Here is a 21,765-nt window from a genome sequence, read left to right on the forward strand (position 1 = left end):
AATGAAGCAATATAAATAACCGTGGCCAGTTTTAAACAAATAAATAAGTAATATATAAACAAAAACAAAAAAAACAAAACTAAATGGCAACTGCCTTGTCCAAAATAAATACTCTCCAAAAATACAATCCAACAATCCAATATACAATTACATATACCAAATACCTATACATATACAATAACATCCCTGAGAGTCCGTCCGATTTCCCCCCCCCCCCCCCCGGGTTGCTGCTGTTGATACTTCTTTTCCATTCCCTCTATCTTTCCGTGAGGTAGTCAACGAACGGTTGCCACCGCCTGGCGAACCCCTGAGCCGAACCCCTTAACACGAACTTAATCCGTTCTAACTTTATAAACCCTGCCATATCGTTTATCCAGGTCGCCACACCCGGGGGTTTGGCTTCCTTCCACATTAACAATATCCTGCGCCGGGCTACAAGGGACGCAAAGGCCAACACGTCAGCCTCTCTCGCCTCCTGCACTCCCGGCTCTTCTGCAACCCCAAATATAGCCAACCCCCAGCTTGGTTCGACCCGGACCCCCACCACCTTCGAAAGCACCCTTGCCACCCCCACCCAGAACCCCTGTAGTGCCGGGCATGACCAAAACATGTGGGTGTGATTCGCTGGGCCTCTTGAGCATCTCGCACACCTATCCTCTACCCCAAAGAATTTACTAAGCCGTGCTCCAGTCATATGCGCCCTGTGTAGCACCTTAAATTGTATCAGGCTTAGCCTGGCACACGAGGACGATGAGTTTACCCTACGTAGGGCATCAGCCCACAGCCCCTCCTCAATCTCCTCCCCCAGTTCTTCCCATTTCCCTTTCAGCTCATCTACCATGATCTCCCCCTCGTCCCTCATCTCCCTGTATATGTCCGCCACCTTACCGTCCCCCACCCATGTCTCTGAGATCACTCTATCCTGCACTTCCTGCGTCGGGAGCTGCGGGAATTCCCTCACCTGTTGCCTCGCAAAAGTCCTCAATTGCATATACCGAAATGCATTCCCTTGGGGCAACCCATATTTCTCCGTCAGCGCTCCCAGACTCGCAAACGTCCCATCTACAAATAGATCTCTCAGTTGTACTACCCCAGCTCTTTGCCATGCTCCAAATCCCCCATCCATTCTCCCCGGAACGAACCTATGATTGTTTCTTATCGGGGACCGCACCGAAGCTCCCGTCCCTCCCCTTTGCCGTCTCCACTGCCCCCAGATTTTCAATGTAGCCACCACCGCCGGGCTTGTGGTGTATTTCTTTGGTGAGAACGGCAACGGCGCCGTCACCATTGCTTGCAGGCTAGTCCCCCTGCAGGACGCCCTCTCCAATCTCTTCCACGCCGCTCCCTCCCCTTCTCCCATCCACTTACACACTATTGAAACATTGGCGGCCCAGTAGTACTCACTTAGGCTCGGTAGTGCCAGCCCCCCCCCCCCTGTCCCTACTACGCTGCAAGAATCCCCGCCTCACTCTCGGGGTCTTCCCAGCCCACACAAAACTCATAATGCTCTTCTCAATTCTTTTGAAAAAAGCCTTCGTGATCACCACCGGGAGGCACTGGAACACAAAAAGGAATCTCGGGAGGACCACCATTTTAACCGCCTGCACCCTACCTGCCAATGACAGGGACACCATGTCCCATCTCTTGAAATCCTCCTCCATCTGTTCCACCAACCGTGTTAAATTGAGCCTATGTAATGTACCCCAATTCTTGGCTATCTGGATCCCCAGGTACCGGAAGTCCCTTGTTACCTTCCTTAACGGTAAATCCTCTATCTCTCTGCTCTGCTCCCCCGGATGCAACACAAATAACTCACTTTTCCCCATGTTCAGTTTATACCCTGAAAAATCCCCAAACTCCCCAAGTATCCACATTATCTCTGGCATCCCCTCCGCCGGGTCCGCCACATATAGCAACAAATCATCCGCATACAGAGATACCCGGTGTTCTTCTCCCCCCCCCCCCTAAGTACTCCCCTCCACTTCCTGGAACCCCTCCGTGCTATGGCCAGGGGTTCAATCGCCAATGCAAACAATAACGGGGACAGAGGACATCCCTGCCTCGTCCCTCTATGGAGCCGAAAATAGTCAGACCCCCGTCCATTCGTGACCACGCTCGCCTTCGGGGCCCTATACAGCAACTGTACCCACCTGATATACCCGTCCCCAAAGCCAAATCTCCTCAACACCTCCCACAAATATTCCCACTCCACTCTATCAAATGCTTTCTCGGCATCCGTCGCCACCACTATCTCCGCTTCCCCCTCTGGTGGGGGCATCATCATTACCCCTAGCAGCCTCCGTATATTTGTATTTAGCTGTCCCCCCTTCACAAACCCAGTTTGGTCCTCATGGACCACCCCCGGGACACAATCCTCTATCCTCATTGCCATTACCTTGGCCAGAATCTTAGCATCCACATTCAGGAGGGAAATGGGCCTGTATGACCCGCATTGCAGCGTGTCTTTTTCCTTCTTTAGGAGGAGCAATATCGTTGCCTCTGATATAGTCGGGGGCAGCTGCCCCCTTTCCCTCGCCTCATTAAAGGTTCTCATCAGTAGCGGGGCTAGCAAGTCCAAATATTTCTTATAGAATTCAACTGGGAATCCGTCTGGTCCTGGGGCCTTCCCCGCCTGCATGCTCCCAATCCCTTTCACTACTTCCTCCATCTCAATCTGTGCTCCCAACCCACTCTCTCCTGCTCCTCCACCTTTGGAAATTCCAGCTGATCCAGAAAGCACATCAATCTCTCCTTCCCGTCCGGGGGCTGCGCTTCATATAATCTTTCATAAAATGCCTTGAACTCTCCATTCACTCTCTCCGCTCCCCGCTCCATCTCTCCCTCCTCATCTCTCACCCCCCCCCCCCCCCATCTCCCTCGCTGCCCCCCTTTTCCTCAGTTGGTGGGCCAACAACCTACTCGCCTTCTCCCCATATTCGTACTGTACACCCTGTGCCTTCCTCCATTGTGCCTCTGCATTACCCGTAGTCAACAAGTCAAATTCTACATGTAGCCTTTGCCTTTCCCTGTACAGTCCCTCCTCCGGTGCCTCCGCGTATTGTCTGTCCACCCTCAGAAGTTCTTTCAACAACCACTCCCTTTCCCTACCCTCCTGCTTTCCTTTATGTGCCCTAATAGATATCAGCTCCCCTCTAACCACTGCCTTCAGCGCCTCCCAGACCACTCCCACCTGTACCTCCCCATTATCATTAAGTTCCAAGTACCTTTCAATACACCCCCTCACCCTTAAACACACCCCCTCATCTGCCAATAATCCCATGTCCATTCTCCAGGGTGGAAGCTGTTGTTTTTCTTCCTCTATCTCCAGGTCCACCCAGTGTGGAGCGTGATCCGAGATGGCTATAGCCGTGTACTCCGTCCCCGTCACCTTTGGGATCAGTGCCCTTCCCAAAACAAAAAAATCTATTCGTGAAAATACTTTGTGTACATAAGAGAAAAACGAAAACTCCTTACTCCTAGGTCTACTAAATCTCCAGGGATCTACTCCTCCCACCTGTTCCATAAAATCCTTAAGCACCCTAGCTGCAGCCGGGCTCCTTCCGGTCCTGGACCTCGATCTGTCCAGCCCTGGGTCCAGCACCGTATTAAAGTCTCCACCCATTACCAACTTCCCCACTTCTAGGTCCGGGATTCGTCCTAACATATGCCTCATAAAATTGGCATCATCCCAGTTCGGGACATACACGTTCACTAATACCACCGCCTCCCCTTGCAGTTTGCCACTCACCATCACGTATCTGCCCCCACTATCCGCCACTATAGTCTTTGCCTCAAACATTACCCGCTTCCCCATCTAGCCCCGAATGAAACAACTGCCCCACCCATCCTTTGCGAAGTCTGACCTGGTCTATCAGCTTCAGATGCGACTCCTGAAGCATGACCACATCTGCCTTAAGTTTCTTTAGGTGTGCGAGTACCCGTGCCCTCTTAATCGGCCCGTTCAGCCCTCTCACATTCCATGTGATCAACCGGGTTGGGGGGCTCTTTACCCCCCCCCCCCCTTGACGACTAGCCATTTCCTTCCTTTTTCAATCCAGCTCCTCACCCGGTTCCCGCGTAGCTGTCCCCCCCCCCCCCAGGCGGCGCCCCCCTGCCCTGACCCCCCCCCCTCCCATACCAGCTCCCCCTTCTCCCCAGCAGCAGCAACCCAGTTAACCCCCCCCCCCCCCGCTAGATCCCAAGCTAGCGTAATTGCACCCCCCATGTTGCTCCCAGAAGTCAGCAAACTCTGGCCGACCTCGGCTTCCCCCCGTGACCTCGGCTCGCATTGTGCGAGGCCCCCTCCTTCCTGCTTCCCTGTTCCCGCCATGATTACCATAGGGCGGGAACCAAGCCCGCGCTTCCCTTTTGGCCCCGCACCCAATGGCTGGCGCCCTCAGCTCCTCATCCTCCCTCACCCCCTCCCCCACGACATGGGGGAGAGAGAGAAGTTACAGGGTCGCAGGTTTAACAACTTGGGAAGTCCTCTCTTCCCCCCTTTCCCCCCTTCATCCCACAAATTCACCCCCCCCCCCACTTTTGTCCCAAACGTTCTTTTTCTGGCCCGCTCACTCCAGCTTCTCCTCGACAATAAATGTCCACGCCTCATCTGCCGTTTCGAAGTAGTGGTGTTTCCCTAGATGTGTGACCCACAGTCTTGCCGGTTGCAGCATTCCGAATTTGACCTTCCTTTTATGCAACACCGCCTTGGCCCGATTAAAGCTTGCCTTCCTTCTCGCCACCTCCGCACTCCAATCTTGATATACGCGGATCACCGCATTCTCCCACCTACTGCTCCGAGTTTTCTTTGCCCATCTGAGGACCATCTCTCTGTCCTTATATCGGAGAAATCTCACCACTATTGATCGAGGAATTTCTCCAGCCCTCGGTCTTCGCGCCATAACCCGATAGGCTCCCTCCACCTCCAGCGGACCCGTCGGGGCCTCCGATCCCATTAACGAGTGCAGCACCGTGCTCACATATGCCCCGACATCCGTCCCTTCTGCACCTTCGCGAAGACCAAGAATCCTTAGGTTCTTCCTCCTCGCATTATTCTCCAACACCTCCAGCCTTTCCACACATCTTTTGTGTTGTGCCTCGTGGATCTCCGTTTTCACCACCAGGCCCTGTATGTCGTCCTCATTCTCAGCAGCGTTTGCCTTCACGACCCGAAGCTCCTGTTCCTGGGTCTTTTGCTCCTCCTTTAGCCCCTCAATCGCTTGTAATATCGGGGCCAACAGCTCCTTCTTCATCTCCTTTTTGAGTTCATCTACACCTTATACGTTAAGTTAAGGATTTTCGCGGTCTGGAGAAATTTCCGGAGGTTAGTGTCGTGGTCCTGCTGGTCATGGCCGCAGATGGTGACGTTATCCAGATACGGGAACGTTGCGCGTAAGCCGTATCGGTCAACCATTCGGTCCATCTCGCGTTGGAAGACCTAGACCCCATTAGTGACACCAAAGGGAACCCTTAAAAATTGGTAGAGCCGCCCATCTGCTTCGAAGGCAGTGTACTTGCGGTCACTATTGCGGAGGGGTAGCTGATGGTAAGTGGACTTGAGATCCATCGTGGAGAAAACCTTGTATTGCGCGATCCTGTTCACCAGGTCGGATATGCGGGGGAGAGGGTACGCATCCAGCTACGTAAACCTGTTGATGGTCTGACTGTAGTCAATGAACATCCTATGTTTCTCCCCGGTCTTCACCACCACTACTTGAGCTCTCCAGGGACTGTTACTACGCAGACAAAGCCCGACCTCCTAATCCAGTCCACAACCTTCCCCCTGTTTCTCCCTGGTCTTCACCACCACTACTTGAGCTCTCCAGGAGCTATTACTGGCTTCAATGACCCCTTCCCTCAGTAGCCTTTGGACCTCTGACCTGATGAAGGTCCGGTCCTGGGCACTGTACCGTCTGCAATCCGGGTTTGCAATCCGGGGTGAGGTTTGCAAACAGGGAGGGCGGGTCCACCTTAAGGGTCGCGAGGCCGCAGACAGTAAGGGGGGGTATAGGGCCGCCGAATTTAAAGGTCAGGCTTTGCAAGTTACATTGGAAGTCCAACCCCAGGAGTGTAGCCACGCAGGGGTGCGGCAGGACATAAAGGTGGAAATTGTTGAATTCCCTGCCTTGGACAGTGAGGTCTGTTAGGCAGAACCCCTTTATCTCCACTGAGTGTGACCCGGAGGCCAGGGAGATTCTTTGGTTTACAGGGTGGGTAACAAGTTAACAGCGCCTTACCGTGTCGGGGTGTATAAAGCTCTCCGTGCTCCCAGAGTCGATCAGGCAAAACGTCTCGTGGCCGTTGATGAACACCGTCGTCGTTGCAGTCGCGAGTGTCCGAGGTCGATTTTTGTCCAGCATCACTGAGGCCAGATGGACCAGTTACGGGTTGTGATCGGGCAGCATGTAGTCGGCCGTGCTGGGGGCCTGGGGCCCCATCCAAGATGGCGCCTCCCATGGATCGCACATGGTGGTCCGGGATGGACAAAATGGCGGCGGGGATGGACAAAATGGCGGCGCCAACCGTCCAGCGTGGTGACCGAGGGGCAAGATGGCCACGCCCATGGGTCGGACGTGGCCCTAGGATAGGGGGTGGCGGTGAGTGCTGGCTGCCTGGGGCCCGAGGGGAAGGTTGTCGCAGCAGTCCGGAGTCGCTGGAGACCGCGGCCACGGCTTGTGCTTGGCAGACCCCCACAAATTGGCCCTTCTTGCCGCACCCTTTGCAGGTGGAGGTGCGGGCCGGGCAGCGCGGCGTGGATGCTTCGCCTGCCCGCAGAAGAAATAGCGGGGCCCGACGCAGTTAGCGGGCCGTCTTACAGCGCAGGCCTGCGGGGACATGGGGAAAGTCAGTGGGGCTGCCGCTGCGGGATGCCACGCAGCCCAGGGGGCCGCCGCGCGGTCGGGCGCATAGGACTGTGCGTTTCTGGAGGCACCATCCATGGACCCTGCCAGGGCCCGTGCCTCTCTCAGTCCCAGGGTGTCCTTTTCTAAAGAGTCTTTGGCGGATCTCTGAAGAGCTCATACCTGCTACGAAGGCATCCCGGATTAGAAGTTCCGTGTGCTCGCTGCCCGAAAGTTGCGGGCAGCCACAGTTTCTGCCCAGCACCAGTAGCGCACGGTAGAAGTCCTCCAGCGATTCCCTGGGGCTTTGCCGTCTAGTTGCAAGCAGGTGACATGTGTAGACCTGGTTTACAGGGGTATATAATGTCCTTTTAAAAGGTCGATCGCAGCATCGTAGTCCTCCGCCTCCTCGATGAGGGTGAAGATTCCAGGGCTTACTCTCGAGTGCAGGAGATGCAGTTTCTGTTCTCCTGAGGGGGTGCCTCCAGCCGTCTCGAGGTAGCATTTAAAACACGCCAGCCAGTGCTTAAATATCGCCGCCGAGTTCTCCGCGTGGGGGCTGAGTTGTAGACACTCCGGCTTGATTCGGAGATCCATTCTTTCAGCTTAAGAGTAGTCTATTAAATTGATGCACGATCAATTAAACTCAAAGACGAGGTTGTAACATAACTGAAGGCTTTAATAGAGTAGATCTGTTCCCCAGCAGCTTCGCTACAGAATGAGGGCTGCTGGGATGGCCCCGGTTCTTATTCCCCACCTGTCAAGGCGGAGCTACATACCACACAGCCAATGGTAAACGCCTAGGTTTACCCAATGGTCTACAGTCTCTTGGGTACTGCAATACCTGATAATACCACAACGTACCTTCTCCACGATTCTGAAAGTAGATGGATCTTAAACTTACCTGCTATACGGCAGCTAGTGCCACAACAAAACAGGAGGTATGGTTTTCCTACCTCTCACTCTGGAGCCCTCGACTGATCGCCTCAGGAGCTGCTGCCCTACACAGTTCTTGCCTGGAGTCAGAAGGAAAGGTAAGTCGGCAAGCAGCAATCTGCTGGATTTCCAGGTTGGTAACAAAGAGGGGGGAGCGGCAATTTGACTATGATTGTCACATCTTGGGAGGTTCAGGCAATGATCATTTGTAACTGATTTAATTTATAGAAAGCACGTTCCGGTTATATCACCTGCTCTTCAAAATGTGACTCAATTATTTCTTCCCCGATAAAATAACCCATATAATTATAAAATGCTTGTCAATTTCATGTAAGTCAGATGGTATGCTCTTTTGTCAGAATATGAGCAATATAGCACGTAAAGCGCAATTTAGTGAATGTGACAGAAAATTGGATGTGTGGGCTGGAATTCCCTGTCCGTTCCCGCCGGTGGGATTTTCCGGTCCCGCTGCAGTGAATGGGTGTTTTAGCTGAACGCCAAATTTGCCGTTCCCACTGGCAGAGGTGGCGGGGCGGACTTGGATCGAAGAATCCCGGCCATGATATCTGAACTTTGCTGCATGTGCCTGAATAGTTCAATTCAAATTTTCAAGATGTCTATTTGATGCTTAAAAAAGTGACATCTCTGATTGCATACAGCAGGCTGGCATTAGTATAATTTTAAAAAGCAGCATTTTGCTTCTGAGATTTACTTTACTTTTCGAATAACCTGGAGCAGCAAAGAAAAATAGGGGATGGGGGAAAAGAACGAAACTTACACCCTGTCCTGATTAAGCATATGGAGACATGCATAAAAAGAACCGATTTTTATACTGGCAAGTCTGTCAGTGAGGTTGATGAAATGAACTAACCTCCAATTAACTAATTCCATTGTTAGTTAACAATATTAATAATATAAAGAGCAAGCTTTTTCGAGTGATAAATGAGCTGCTAAGAAAAAGTTTAGGAGCAATAACACTTCTATTTGAGTTGTTTATATATGTGTGTGTGTGTGTGTGTCTCTTTACTTGTGTTTAGCTATTTAAGAAAGCTAATAGTTTAGTTTTCCTTTCAGGTACGACTGCTATCACAGGATTTTGGCAAACATTTAATGGGTGTCGAGGACCTGCTTCAGAAGCATACACTTGTGGAGGCTGACATTGCGATTCAGGCAGATAGACTGAAGTCGGTCAACGCAGGGGCACTCAAGTTTGCTGAAGGCGAAGGTACAGATCGATGTTTCTGTAAATCCCTCCACTCCCCTTGCTATCTAAGCCTTTTGTCATCAAACTGGATGAACGAGACTTAAGGGCTTCAATTGGCAGAACGGTGGATGGCCTGTCCACGGTCATGTCTGTGCCAGTATAAAATTGCTGAGAGGTTGGACGGGGTGGGAGAGCCCAGCAGGAAGGGCATCTGTCCTATTCATGCTTCCTCCCCACTGACTGGGATCTGTGAAACTCAGGCCATAGAGAGGTTAGTGGGATAGGTAGACAATTTGCGGGTTAAATTTAATGCAAATAAATCGCAAATGATTTAGTTTGGTATTAAGAATGTAGACTGATGATATAAAGTAAAGGGTACAATTCTAATAGGGGTACAGGAGTGGAGAGACCTGGGTGTATAGGCGCACAAATCATTGAAGGTGGGAGGAGCATGTTGAGAAAATGGTTCAAAACGCATATGGAATCTTGGGTTTGTAAATTGGTGTGGAGAATACAAAATCAAGAAAGTTATGATATACCTCTGTAAAACATGGTTCAACCTCAACTGGAGTATTGCGTCCAGTTCTGGGCCCCCACGAGTCTGGGTTGGATTTGGGTCAACGCTGTGTTGGTTTCCACCCTATGCTCACTCTACTAAATATTTTTGTAGACTGTTGGTCAAGAATAACAATAAACAAATAGTTCATTTAAAAAAAGTTTCAATATTATATTGAAAGGCACTTAGCAGCCTACAGCTAGACTAGAACTAACCTGCGGTCGGACATTCGAATTAGGATCAGGAGTAAGCCACCCTGCCCCTTGAGCCTGCTCAGCCATTCAATAAGATCATGGTTGATCTGATTGTAACCTCAACTTCAGAGTCCTGCCTGTTCCCAATAACTTTTCACCCCCTTGCATATTGAATCTATCTCCTGCCTTAAAGACATCCAAAGATTCTGTTTTCACTGCCTTTTGAGGAAGAGACACACTACCCTCCGAGAAAGGTTTTCCCTTAGTCCTGCACTTAGTGTGCGATCCTTTATTTTTAAACAGTAACCCCCTGTTCTGATTCTGCTATGAGAGGAAAAATCCTCTCCGCACACACCCTGTCGGGACCCCTCAGGATCGTGTATGTTTCAATCAAGTTGCTTCTAAACTGCAGCGGATAGAAGCCTCGCCTGTCCAACCTGAACAGAACAAGATCACCATATCAGCTCAATCCGGTCACGTTATGAGTAGTACAATTTAAAGACCTCATGTAGTCAGGCGGGGCAGGTGACACTGATAAGTGACATGGAGCTCACTTGTTCAGTTTGGAGTATTTGACTAATTTCTCAATAAGTTAGTGACTTTTTGTGCTCTGGTATCCATCTTTAAATATGCCTTGTGAAATTATGTTATACTCTAGGCATTTTGTTGTCCTTTGATTACGATTTAGAGGTGAGGGCTGGAGTATAAAAGAGAGGAGGTACAATACAAGGTACGAGGGAGGCCACTGACTGGTTTAGCTCAGTGGGCTAGATAGCTGGTTTGTGATGTAGAACAAGGCCAGCAGCTCGGGTTCAATTCCCATACCAGCTGACTCGACAGGCGCCGGAATGTGGCAACTAGGGGCTTTTCACAGTAGCTTCATACTTGTGACAATAAGAGATTATTATTATTTAGAATATTGTGTACAGTTTTGGTCCCTTATACAATCATAGAACACAATCATATAATTCCTACAGAGCAGAAGGAGGCCATTCGGCCCATCAAGTCTGTACCAACCCTCTGAAAGAGCATCCTATCTAGGCCCACTCCCCCGCCTATCCCCATAATCCCAACTAACCTGTACATCTTTGGACATGGGGGCAATTTAGCATGGCCAATCATCTAACTTGCCAATCTTTGGACCCGGAGGACCCGAACAGGTGCCGGAATGTGGCGACTGGGAGCCTTTCACAGTAACTTCATTGAAGCCTACTTGTGACAATAGGAGATTATTATATTATAACCCACATAGACACGGTACGAATATACAAGGTTCAAACAGTCACCCAAGATCGGAATTGAACCCGGGTCCCTGGCGCTGTGAGGCAGCAGTGCTAACCACTGTGCCACCGTGCCGCCTTTACTGAAGGAAAAATAGATTATCACTGGGGGGGCAATACAGAGGAGGTTTACTGGGATGAGTCCGGGTATGGAGGGATTGCCACGTCAGGAAAGATTAAACAGGTTGGGTCGGTACTCCTTAAGAGTTCAGAACAATGAGAGGTGATATGATTGAAAACATATAAGATTCTTAGGGGGTTCAACAGTGTAAATGTTGGGAGGATGTTTCCACTCATGAGAGAGTGTGGAACCAGAGGACATGTTCACAGAATAAAGAGAGCTCATTTACGACGGATTTGATGAAGAATTTCTCCTGATGGTGAATGTTTGGAATTCTTTACCCAGGAAGCTGAGGAGCCCGAGTCCTTGAACATTTTGAAGGATGGGATCGATAGGTTTTTAATCTGTCGGGAAATTCAGGGTTATGGAAGTAAGCCAGGAAAGTGTACTTAGTGAGTGTTAGACCAGCCATGATCTTATTAAATGACGGAGCAGGCTCGAAGAACTAAATTCTTATTTCTTATGGTCTTATGGTCTAATTTATGTTATAATTTCCTGGTGCAAAAAGATTGGTTTTCTCCCCTCATGAGGAATGATTGAGACCAAATGTAATTAATAACCACAACATTCTCAACAAGTGAATTGCTGATTACCCGTGAATATCTTTTCTAGGTTACACGCCTTGTGATCCCAATGTGATCAAGGATCGAGTCAACCATCTGGAACTGTGTTACGAGGAGCTTTGTGTGTTGGCAGCTGAACGGAAAGCTCGTCTGGAGCAGTCCCGTCGCCTTTGGAGGTTCTTCTGGGAGATGGCCGAAACTGAAGGCTGGATTCGAGAAAGGGAGCAGCTCTTCTCTTCGCAGGATTACGGGAAAGACATCACCAGTATTCTCATTCTGCAAAGCAAACATAAGGCACTGGAAGATGAGTTGGGAGGCCTCAGCTCTCATCTGCAGCAGACAATTAAGGAAGGCAGGGGTATGATCGCAGAGAAACACTTTGCTTCACCGGAGATCAAGAAACGAATAGCCGAGGTCCTTGCCATGTGGAAGGATTTGGTGGAGTTGGCTGCTTTTCGCAAACAGAATCTTCAGGATGCACAAAACTTCTTCCAGTTCCAAGTGGATGCTGACGATGTCAAAACTTGGTTGCAGGACACTTATCGCGTCATGTCGTCGGACGATGTAGGTCACGATGAGTTTTCAACACAAACACTGGTGAAGAAGCACAGGGACCTTGCAGATGAAGTCATGAAGTCTGGGGCAGCTATTGATACGCTGAATAAACAACTACAGGGCCTCCCAGAGGAATTCAGGAAATTACCAGAAATAAGGGACCGACAGCAGGAGATTATGGAGCTCTACGCAGATCTTGTAGCTCTATCGGATATACGAAGACAGCGTCTGCAGGATGCCCTTGCCCTTTATATAATGTTTAGTGAAGCTGACGCATGCGAATTATGGATGAGTGAGAAAGAGAAGTGGCTGGAGGGAGTAGAGATTCCAAAGAAACTCGAGGATCTTGAAGTAGTGGAACACAGGTATAACCTGAACCTGCAGTAGGTTTATTTATCTGTCCTGTACAATCATTTTTATTGTTCAAGTAAAAGCTAATATTCTCAGACCTTCAGAGTTTTAATGGACTATTCGGAGATGCCATCCATAGTGATTGTAATCAGCAGGTCTGGCAGCATCTGTGAGGAGGAAAAAACAGAGGCACATTGGCACAGTAGTTAGCACTCATGCCTCACAGCACCAGGGACCCAGGTTCAATCCAGCCTTGGGTGAGTGTCTGTGTGAAGTTTGCACGTTCTCCCCATGTCTGCATGAGTTTCCTCCATAGATCCGGTTACTTCCCACAGTCCAAAGATACGCAAGTTAGGTGGATTGGCCATGCTAAATTGCCCCTTAGTCCAGGCTAGGTGGGATTATGGGGATAGGACAAGAGAGTTGGCCCAGCAAGAGTGCCCTTTCAGAGGGTCGATGTAGACTCGATGGGCCGAATGGCCTCCTTCTGAACTATAGGAATTCTATATTTTGTGTGTTTTATGGTAAGTGGGAGGCTGCTCATCATTGGCCACTGGCGGTATCTCCCCGCTGAGATCTATGGCATTTTGTATGACTTACCAGCTCCGCTGCCGGGGAATCCACTGCAGGAATGTTACCTTTGGCATGACCGGAAGATCCTTTCCCAGAATAATATCACAGGTCTGTAATGTCTCAGCCCTTCTCCACAGATGTTGCCTGGCCCAGTGAACATTTTCAGCATGTTTTTATTTCTGATTTGCACTCCCCTTCGTACTTTGCTTTCACATTTGTTACTGTGATTAGTCTGAGTTAAAATCCTGCATATTTGAAAGCTGCACATTATCCAACTCATGGATACTTCATTAAGAATGGGTCCTATCAAATTCATGACTCAAGGTTACTCATGGCGTGCAAATTAATTGAAAGGGAACAAAAATCGCTTTAGAAATAGGTTTGCCACAAGCCACTTCATTCCTCCTACCCTCCTCATGTAGAGTTACACAGATGACCTCTATAAATATCTTAAACCATATTCTTTAACCACTTTAAGGTTATGCTATTTTGAAATTTAATGTATCTGAGGTTGATTACAAAACCGTAATCCAATTATCGGAGGTTGAGAGGAGTGACTGGCATAACGAACCACAGTCAGCAACTGGGGCTGGTTTAGCACACTGGGCTAAATCGCTGGCTTTTAAAGACGACCAAGGCAGACCGTTCAATTCCCCTACCAGCCTTCCCGAACAGGCGGCGGAACGTGGCGACTAGGGGCTTTTCACAGTAACTTCATTGAAGCCTACTTGTGACAATAAGTGATTCATTCATTTCATGCTGACTTTGTCTGATTATACATGGGCTGGTTCAGCACACTGGGCTAAATCGCTGGCTTTGAAAGCAGACCAAGGCAGGCCAGCAGCACCGTTCAATTCCTGTGCCAGCCTCCTCGAACAGGCGCCGGAATGTGGCGACTAGGGGCTTTTCACAGTAACTTCATTTGAAGCCTACTTGTGACAATAAGCAATATTCATTCATTCATTTAACTGTGAATAGTTTAGAATGTGCACCAGCCTTATAAGCATTCTCCATTATCTCTTATTCATTCTAATATTTCCTGGTGTGATTTTATTCTTGTGAGCTATTCTTTGGCCTGATCTGTCCTGACTGCCCTGTCATTTTGGGGGCTAATTCATAGTGCATTTTATGACTGCAGCTACTAAGTACAATAGAGAAAGTTAAGGTGGAAATTGACAAGAGGGCGCAATTTTCCGGCCGTGTTGTGCTTTCTCTCGAAACACGGCCAGAGAACCTGGGAGAGCCCTCTCTGCAACATGGGCACCGTGGCATTTTCCAGCTGTCACCTTGGCACTGCCACCCAGGTACTGCCACCCAGGCACTGCTAAGCCCCCAAACCCCCCCCCGGCCAGTGCAAACTTCACCTTTTCCAGTTCAAAAACTCCAGCAGATCCCCCCCCCCCCCCCGCACAAGGTGGAGAAGCTGACCTCCAACACAACAACCCCCCCCCCCCCAACCCCTTATGAACGATCAGCAAGGCAAAGGCTAAGACATCTGCTCCCGCCTGCAGCTCGGGCTGGTCCGATGCCCCGGATATGGATTCTAGGGGACTGGGCTCCACATCCACATGTAAGACTCCCTAGATTGTACTAAACACCGTCCTCCAAAACATTTCCAGCTTTGCGCAGGACCAAAACATATAAACATGGTTGGTGGGGCCCCTCCCACATCGCTCACAGACATCTCCACCCCCTCTAACAGCCAGCTCATCCTTGATTTTCTGAGGTGTGCCCTGTACACTACCTTCAACTGTATCAGCCCCAACCTCGCACATGAAGTTGAGGCATTCACCCTCTGCCGCACCTCACACCACAGTCCCTCTTCCAGTGCCACCCTCAGCTCTTCCTCCCACTTCGTCTTAATCCCCTCCATGGACACCCTACCCTCCTCCAGAATCCTCCCGTAAATCGCTGAGACGATCCCCCTCTCGAACTACCCCGCTGACAGCACCGTCTCAATCACCGAGGAGGCCGGGAAAACCTTCCTCCCAAAGTCCCGCACCTGCGGCAAGACACCCCTACCAAAACATTTCCACCATCAATGATGCCAACTTGCCCTTAGATTTCTTACAAAATTCAACTGGGAACCCATCGGGCCCTGCCGCCGTCACTACCTGTTGCCTCTCAATCGCCTGGAACATAGGATGTTTTGTCACAAGTGGCTAGTAAAGCAGAGACCACTTAAAAGGGATTTGGAAAGGCCTTTATCGCAAGAGGATTTGAGTACAGGATAAAATAAGTCTTGCTGTAGTTATGTAGAGCATTGGTAAGATTGCGCCTGGAGTATTATGTACAGTTTTAGTCTCCTTACAGAAGAAGTATATACTTGCCATATGGGGAGTGTACCAAAGTTTCGCCAGACTGATGCCTAGTAGGATTGTCCGATGAGGAGAGATGAAGGAGACTGGGCCTATATTTTTTGGAGTTTATAAAAATGAGAGACGATTGCATTTAAACCTACAAAATACTTCCAGTGCTCAACATGGCGCATGCAGGAAGTATATATTCCTGGCTGGGGGTGTCAAGAACCAGGGGTCACAGTCTGAGAATAAGAGAAAGTCCATTTTGGACTGGGCCAGGAGGAATTTCTTCACTAAGAAGGTTGCGAACCTTTGGAATTCTCTATCCCAGACAACTGTGTAGGTTCAGTCATTGAGTATGTTCAAGCTGAGATTGATAGGGCAGCACGGTGGCGCAGTGGGTTAGCACTGCGGCCTCACGGCACTGAGGTCCCAGGTTCGATCCCGGCTCTGGGTCACTGTCCGTGTGGAGTTTGCATGTTCTCCCCGTGTTTGCGTGTGTTTCGCCCCCACACCCAAAAATATGCAAGCTAGGTGGATTGGCCACGTTAAAGTGCCCCTTAATTGGAAAAAAATGAATTGGGTATTCTAAATTTATTAAAAAAAGAAAAAAAAGACTGAGATTGATAGGTTTCTAGATACTAATGTCATCAAGGGACATGGGGATAGCATGGGAAAGTGAACCTGGGGTAGATGATCAGACATGATTTTGTGCAATGGTGGAGCATGCTCGAGGGGCTGAATGGCCACCTCTTCCTATTTCCTACCTTCCTATCTATTGGAAAAGGAAGAATATAAATGCTTGCAAGAAAAGTCAGGGATATAAGCTTCCAGTTGAAGTGCTAGCACTGAACAGGCACAATAGGGGCAGTTTCAAACTACTTTGTTGGGCAAAAGGTCTGCCTAACATTACTCTCGATTTACTCCAATGATGAGTAAACTAGGTGGCATGTTAAAATTAGCATTGCACTCTGCATCCTGCATTTCTGCACATATGTTGGATTAAAATTCCCCATTGATACTGTCATGCGAGTGTCCCTTTAAGAAATGTTTCTGTCTTATCACATGGCTTCAGTGATGTCATTGTGTGGGTGGAGCTGGGCTGTAGCTATGGGTTTTTACTTTCGTTTTTGAGTTGGTCTTACTTTCGCTTTGAATTTGAACTGATTTGTACAGCACAGCTATTTGAAAAAGAAGTGCTTCTCTATCTGCATTTTAAAAGCTGTTTCCAGATTACTTGACAACTTCAAAGAAATAATTGCTTTCTGGAAGGAATTCAAATTGCTGTTTTGGAAAGGAAATAAGGGCATCCATACCAGGTCTTGAGTGCTGTGTGTTGGGCCACACCTTTGACAAGGGGTTTCTGGTTTATGGAATCTTGTTATTAAATTGGAACAGCTTAAGGGGGAAGTTATTAAGGGTTATATATAGAATACTGTAGCTGTGTGGGGTATTTATGTTGGTAGTTGATAAAAATACTTACTGTGTGTGTTTATAAAAATGTTAGCTTAATTTGTAGAATAAACTTTGTTTTTGATTAAAAGTGCTTAAAGCCTCTGTTGAATAACACCCGAAAGGCAGGCCCTTGTGAAATGAAATGAAATGAAAATTGCTTATTGTCACAAGTAGGCTTCAATGAAGTTACTGTGAAAAGCCCCTAGTCGCCACATTCCGGCGCCTGTTCAGGGAGGCTGTTACGGGAATTGAACCACTGTGCTGCAGGCCTGCCTTGATCTGCTTTCAAAGCCAGCGATTTAGCCCTGTGCTAAACAGCCCCTGCACCCTGTAACCAAAATGAATAAAGAGTTGTAGGTCAGGTGAACTCCATGAAATACTTTGGAGTTTTCTAAACTCTGGCCCATAACAATACCTAGCCTTTTATATGATATTATATCCTAGGTCTTTGATTAACAGGAGGGGGAACAGTTCCAACTGTAGGTTTAGCCAAAGTTACTCAAATGTTTATTACCACAAGATACAAAACAAATAAGTCAGACATCGACAGAGCATTTACAAGCCAGTAATTTCATTCCAGGCTTAAATTGTATTAAAAACTTGTAAGGAGGATATTTGAATAGTTTGTAATATTATCAGAACTCCAAAACAGTATTACAGCTTTGAAGTTACTGCATCACATTGATTCTAGTGTTTTGTGATTAAACAAGACAAACATCATTGCTGCATGGTGAACAGTATATTAAGCAATTAGTTGCTTCAAGTTGATCATCACCTTAGCAATAAATCATAACGAATAGACATTATAAGATATATTAAACATCTTGCTCATTGCGATTTTCAAATGTACGTTATAATTGACATTATCTTTTTGCTTAGGTTTGAAACTCTGGAGCAGGAGATGAATAATTTGGAATCTCGGATCTCTGAAGTAAACCATGCAGCTAACCACCTGGTAGAGAGTGGCCACCCCAGCACCCAAAAAGTTAAAGAATGTCAGGATCGCGTGAACATCAGGTATACTCCTAATTTCTTGCCATTCACCACACATAGCGGGCAGAATTCCCCGGTGGTTTGTTGACCTGCAAAAGAACATTCAGAAGCTTGGAAGCAGATGAGAGAAATAAGCTGGTCATTTCACGCTAAGGATCCAATCGGAGACTATTTCCCGTTTCCATCCAGATCCCCTCACTGGATATGCCCATTTCCTTTTTACATTTCTTAATTAAGCCTCAATTCATTTCATGAAGTGAACAGCCTTGTTAGGTTGAGGGCGATTTTCTGGCCACATTGCGTCCGGCCCAAATCCTGCTATGTAATGAAAATACCAGGTGAGCCCTGTAGCTAACAGTAGCTAAGAGATTGGAGCTTTTAAGGCGGAGCGGAAAGATCGATTCGTTAAAGGAGTGATATGATAAGAAATGGGGCTGGGTCATTTTATAAACAGACCCTATTAAAACAAAAGAAAAAACATATTTAAACTTCAGTCCTAACAACAGGTTACATGTAGTTTTTTTAACCGTAACACACGAGTTCCCATTAAACAACACTTCAAATGAACATACAGCTCTCTTTCTACTTACATAGGCAGGCAAAGATGATCTTGCATTTATGAAGCAATTTTCTGCTGTTAGCCAAGTTCCTTTAGAACCCTTTTCAAAAGCCAGTCTCTGGGACAAATTTTTTTTATCACTTCGTATGTGGATTTTCAAATCCTTCAAAACCGGATTCTTTCCCTCTCTCTGAGCTCCACCCAGCACCTCAAACAAAGGCTCTCTCCTGGGGTGCCCAGACTTGAGCCTATCAGTGTTATCTTGGCTGTTTGATTTCCCACTCCCATTTATACAAAAAAACAGCCATGCTATTGATATGCAACTAACCTCCCATTGATGGACCAAGAGACTATCAGACCTGTAATGGGCTAATAACTGGTCAGATAGGAGTGTCCCAAAAGACAATGGATCTCCAGTGAATCACCCTTGCTGAATAGTGGAATCCTGTGTATTTCCACGAATGAGTTTAAGTCTGAATGAGACCATGTAACTCAGGGAAGATGTGGGTGCATTCCTCTGACTCCATGCTAGAAGTTTTTCCCTCAGTCTGTTTAACCCCCATTTTGCCTGCTACATCTTCAATCTCATTTCTAGACCCAATTTCATAATATTTCACTCTTGTAACCCCTGAAATGGGATTTTTGGCAAGCGTCAAAAAGTTCACGATGTTCCCAAAACCTCCTAGCAGACGTAATCTGGTTAATGTCCTCGCCGGGCATGAACCAGATTAGCATAGTTAAACCTTCAGTTAAATACGCAGGATCTGTTTTAAGTCGGATTCTTCCTGCTCCTGCAATTCTCCCACCCGCTAGCACAATGTGAAGCCGGCGCGATTCTCTACTGATCTTCTCAAATGGAAACCAGACATGATGACCTTTGAGACCATTGTTGCTCCTGGGTGGTCGGGGACATGGCAGGGCAGTGCCCTGAAGCTCCAATGCTGATGATGGTGGGAAGGGGAGCAGTGAAGTCCCAGTCCCAGCGAAGTCAGAATTCCACCTGTTCTTCTCATTTACCCTGTATTTTGCTCTTTCCTACTGTAAACATACAAATATACTTGCACCGGTGGGTGGGGAAAAAAGCAGGAGCCTGGATAGTTTGGCATAAAGCAGATTTTGAATATTTAAATTATCCTTTTAATATGTTAGTCTAGTTCACACCCAGTGAGTGCATGGCCCAGATCACGTCAGCTGGAGCGGGCAGGGAGCATTGCGCACTCTTTGGTGCCTGGCGTAAATCCTATTTCAGGCTTCCCCCGGAATTCTGCCGGCGTAGCAAGATTTGCACCGGTGCAACATGGCCGGTGAATTGCTCCCAATATTGTAGGACACTAAAAGGACATTTTTCTGCAGTGGAGTCAATTTTTTTGGAAGGTTTGGTAATTCTTTTTCTTGTGTCAATGTTTTTTTTATCTAGACCTTTCTCTTTCCCTATCCCAACTTCTAGCAAAACAACTGCTTTGTACTTGAACCATATGTAAGAAACTATTATGCAGCCCCAAGAATGGTTACAAATATTGAGAACCATATATTAGATTTTTGTAGTCGCCTTACTTGCTTGAGCATTTCGCAACAGAATGCACAACCATGTAGATAATTCTCTCCTTAATTGGGACAGAGTAATCTTTATAGTCTTCTATGTAGGGATTTAAGGGGACCAGTCACATCACAGAATAATTTAGTCTGCACTGCCACATGAAAGACACCTGACCTACCGACCTAATCCCATTTGCCAGCACTTGGCCCATAGCCTTGAATGTTATGATATGCCAAGTGCTTAGCCGCATACTCTTTAAAGGACGTGAGGCAACCCGCCTCTACCACCCTCCCAAGCAGTGCGCTCCAGTCCCTCACCACCCTCTGAATAATTTTCCTCAAATCCACCCCCCCCCCCCCAAAACCCCAAGACTCCTGCCACTCGCCTTGAACTTGTGTCCCCTTGTAACTGACCATTCAACTCAGGGGAACAGCTGCTTCCCTATCTACCCTGTCCATGCCCCTGATAATCTTGTACATCTCGATCGGGTTGCCCCTCAGGCTAGGCTTCTCTGCTCCAGCGAAAAGGACCCAAGCCTATCCACCTCTGTTCATAACTTAAATGTTCCATCCCAGGAAACATCCTGGTGAATTGCCTCTGCTCCCCCTCCAGGGCAATGACATCCTTCCTATAATGTGGCAACCAGAATTGCTCCAGCATTACTCCAGCTGTGGCCTCAGCAAAGTTCGACATAACTCCAACATGGCCTCCCTGCTTTTGTAACCTTTGCCTGGATTGATGTAGGCAAGTGTCTCATATGTCTTTTTCACCACCTTATTAACCTGCCCCTCTGCCTTTAGATATCTATGGACAAACACGCTGAGGTCCCTTTATTCCTCGGAACTTCCCAGTGTCAGGTCATTCAGTGAATATTTCCTTGTCACATCACCTCTCACTTTTCAGTGTTAAATTCCATCTACCACTTTTCTGCCCATTTGACCATCCTGTCTATATCTTCCTGTAACCCAAGACACTCATACTCACCATTACCACCTGGCCAATCTTTGTGTCATCCGCAAACGTACCGATCCTACCCTCCACATAGTCACCTATGTCATTTATATAAATGATAAACAATAGGGGACCCAGCACAGGTCCTGTGGTACGCCACAGGACACGGTTTCCAGTCACTAAAGCAGCCGTCTGTCATCACCCTCTGTGTCCTACAGTGAAGCCAATTTTGAATCTACCTTATCAAGTTATCCTATATCCCATGCGCATTTACCTTCTTTATAAGTCTCCTACGTGGCACCTTATTAAAGGCTTTGCTGAAATCCATGTAAACTACATTAACTGCACAACCCTCATCTACGCACTTGGTCACATGCTCAAAAAATACAATCCAATTTGTTAGGCATGATCTCTGACAAAGCCATGCTGACTATTCCTGATCAAACCTTGCCTCTCCAAGCGGAGATAGATTCTCTCTTTCAGAATTTTCTCCAATAGTTTCCCTACCACTGACATGAGACTCACTGGTCTGTAGTTCCCTGACTTATACCTAAAACCTTTCTTAAATAGTAAGATTATATTAGCTGTTCTCCAGCCCTCTGGTACCTCCCCCGTGGCCAGAGAGGAATTAGAAATTTAGGTCCGAGCCCCTGCAATTCCTTCGCCTCCCCCAGCATCCTGGGACACAATTCATCCGGACCTGGAGATTTGTCCATTTTTAAGCCTGCCAACACCTCCAAAACCTTGTCACTCACAATGACAACTTAAAGTTGAGATCCAGCCACCCTTTAAAAAGGG

At 47.8% G+C, this 21,765-nt stretch overlaps 1 protein-coding gene across 6 annotated transcripts in view; it reads left to right on the plus strand.

The window, feature by feature from the left end:
- Nucleotides 1–21,765, plus strand: part of LOC140396798 (spectrin beta chain, non-erythrocytic 1-like) — a 320,773-nt gene that overhangs the window by 147,571 nt on the left and 151,437 nt on the right. For all 6 annotated transcript variants that reach the window (XM_072485544.1, XM_072485534.1, XM_072485570.1 and 3 more), the window contains 3 exons: nucleotides 8,850–9,000; nucleotides 11,743–12,613; nucleotides 17,807–17,944. In XM_072485544.1, coding sequence (XP_072341645.1) covers nucleotides 8,850–9,000; nucleotides 11,743–12,613; nucleotides 17,807–17,944 — 1,160 coding nt within the window. The remainder of the gene's footprint in view (nucleotides 1–8,849; nucleotides 9,001–11,742; nucleotides 12,614–17,806; nucleotides 17,945–21,765) is intronic.

This window comes from Scyliorhinus torazame, chromosome 2, assembly GCF_047496885.1.
Source record: "Scyliorhinus torazame isolate Kashiwa2021f chromosome 2, sScyTor2.1, whole genome shotgun sequence".
Taxonomy (NCBI): domain Eukaryota; kingdom Metazoa; phylum Chordata; class Chondrichthyes; order Carcharhiniformes; family Scyliorhinidae; genus Scyliorhinus; species Scyliorhinus torazame.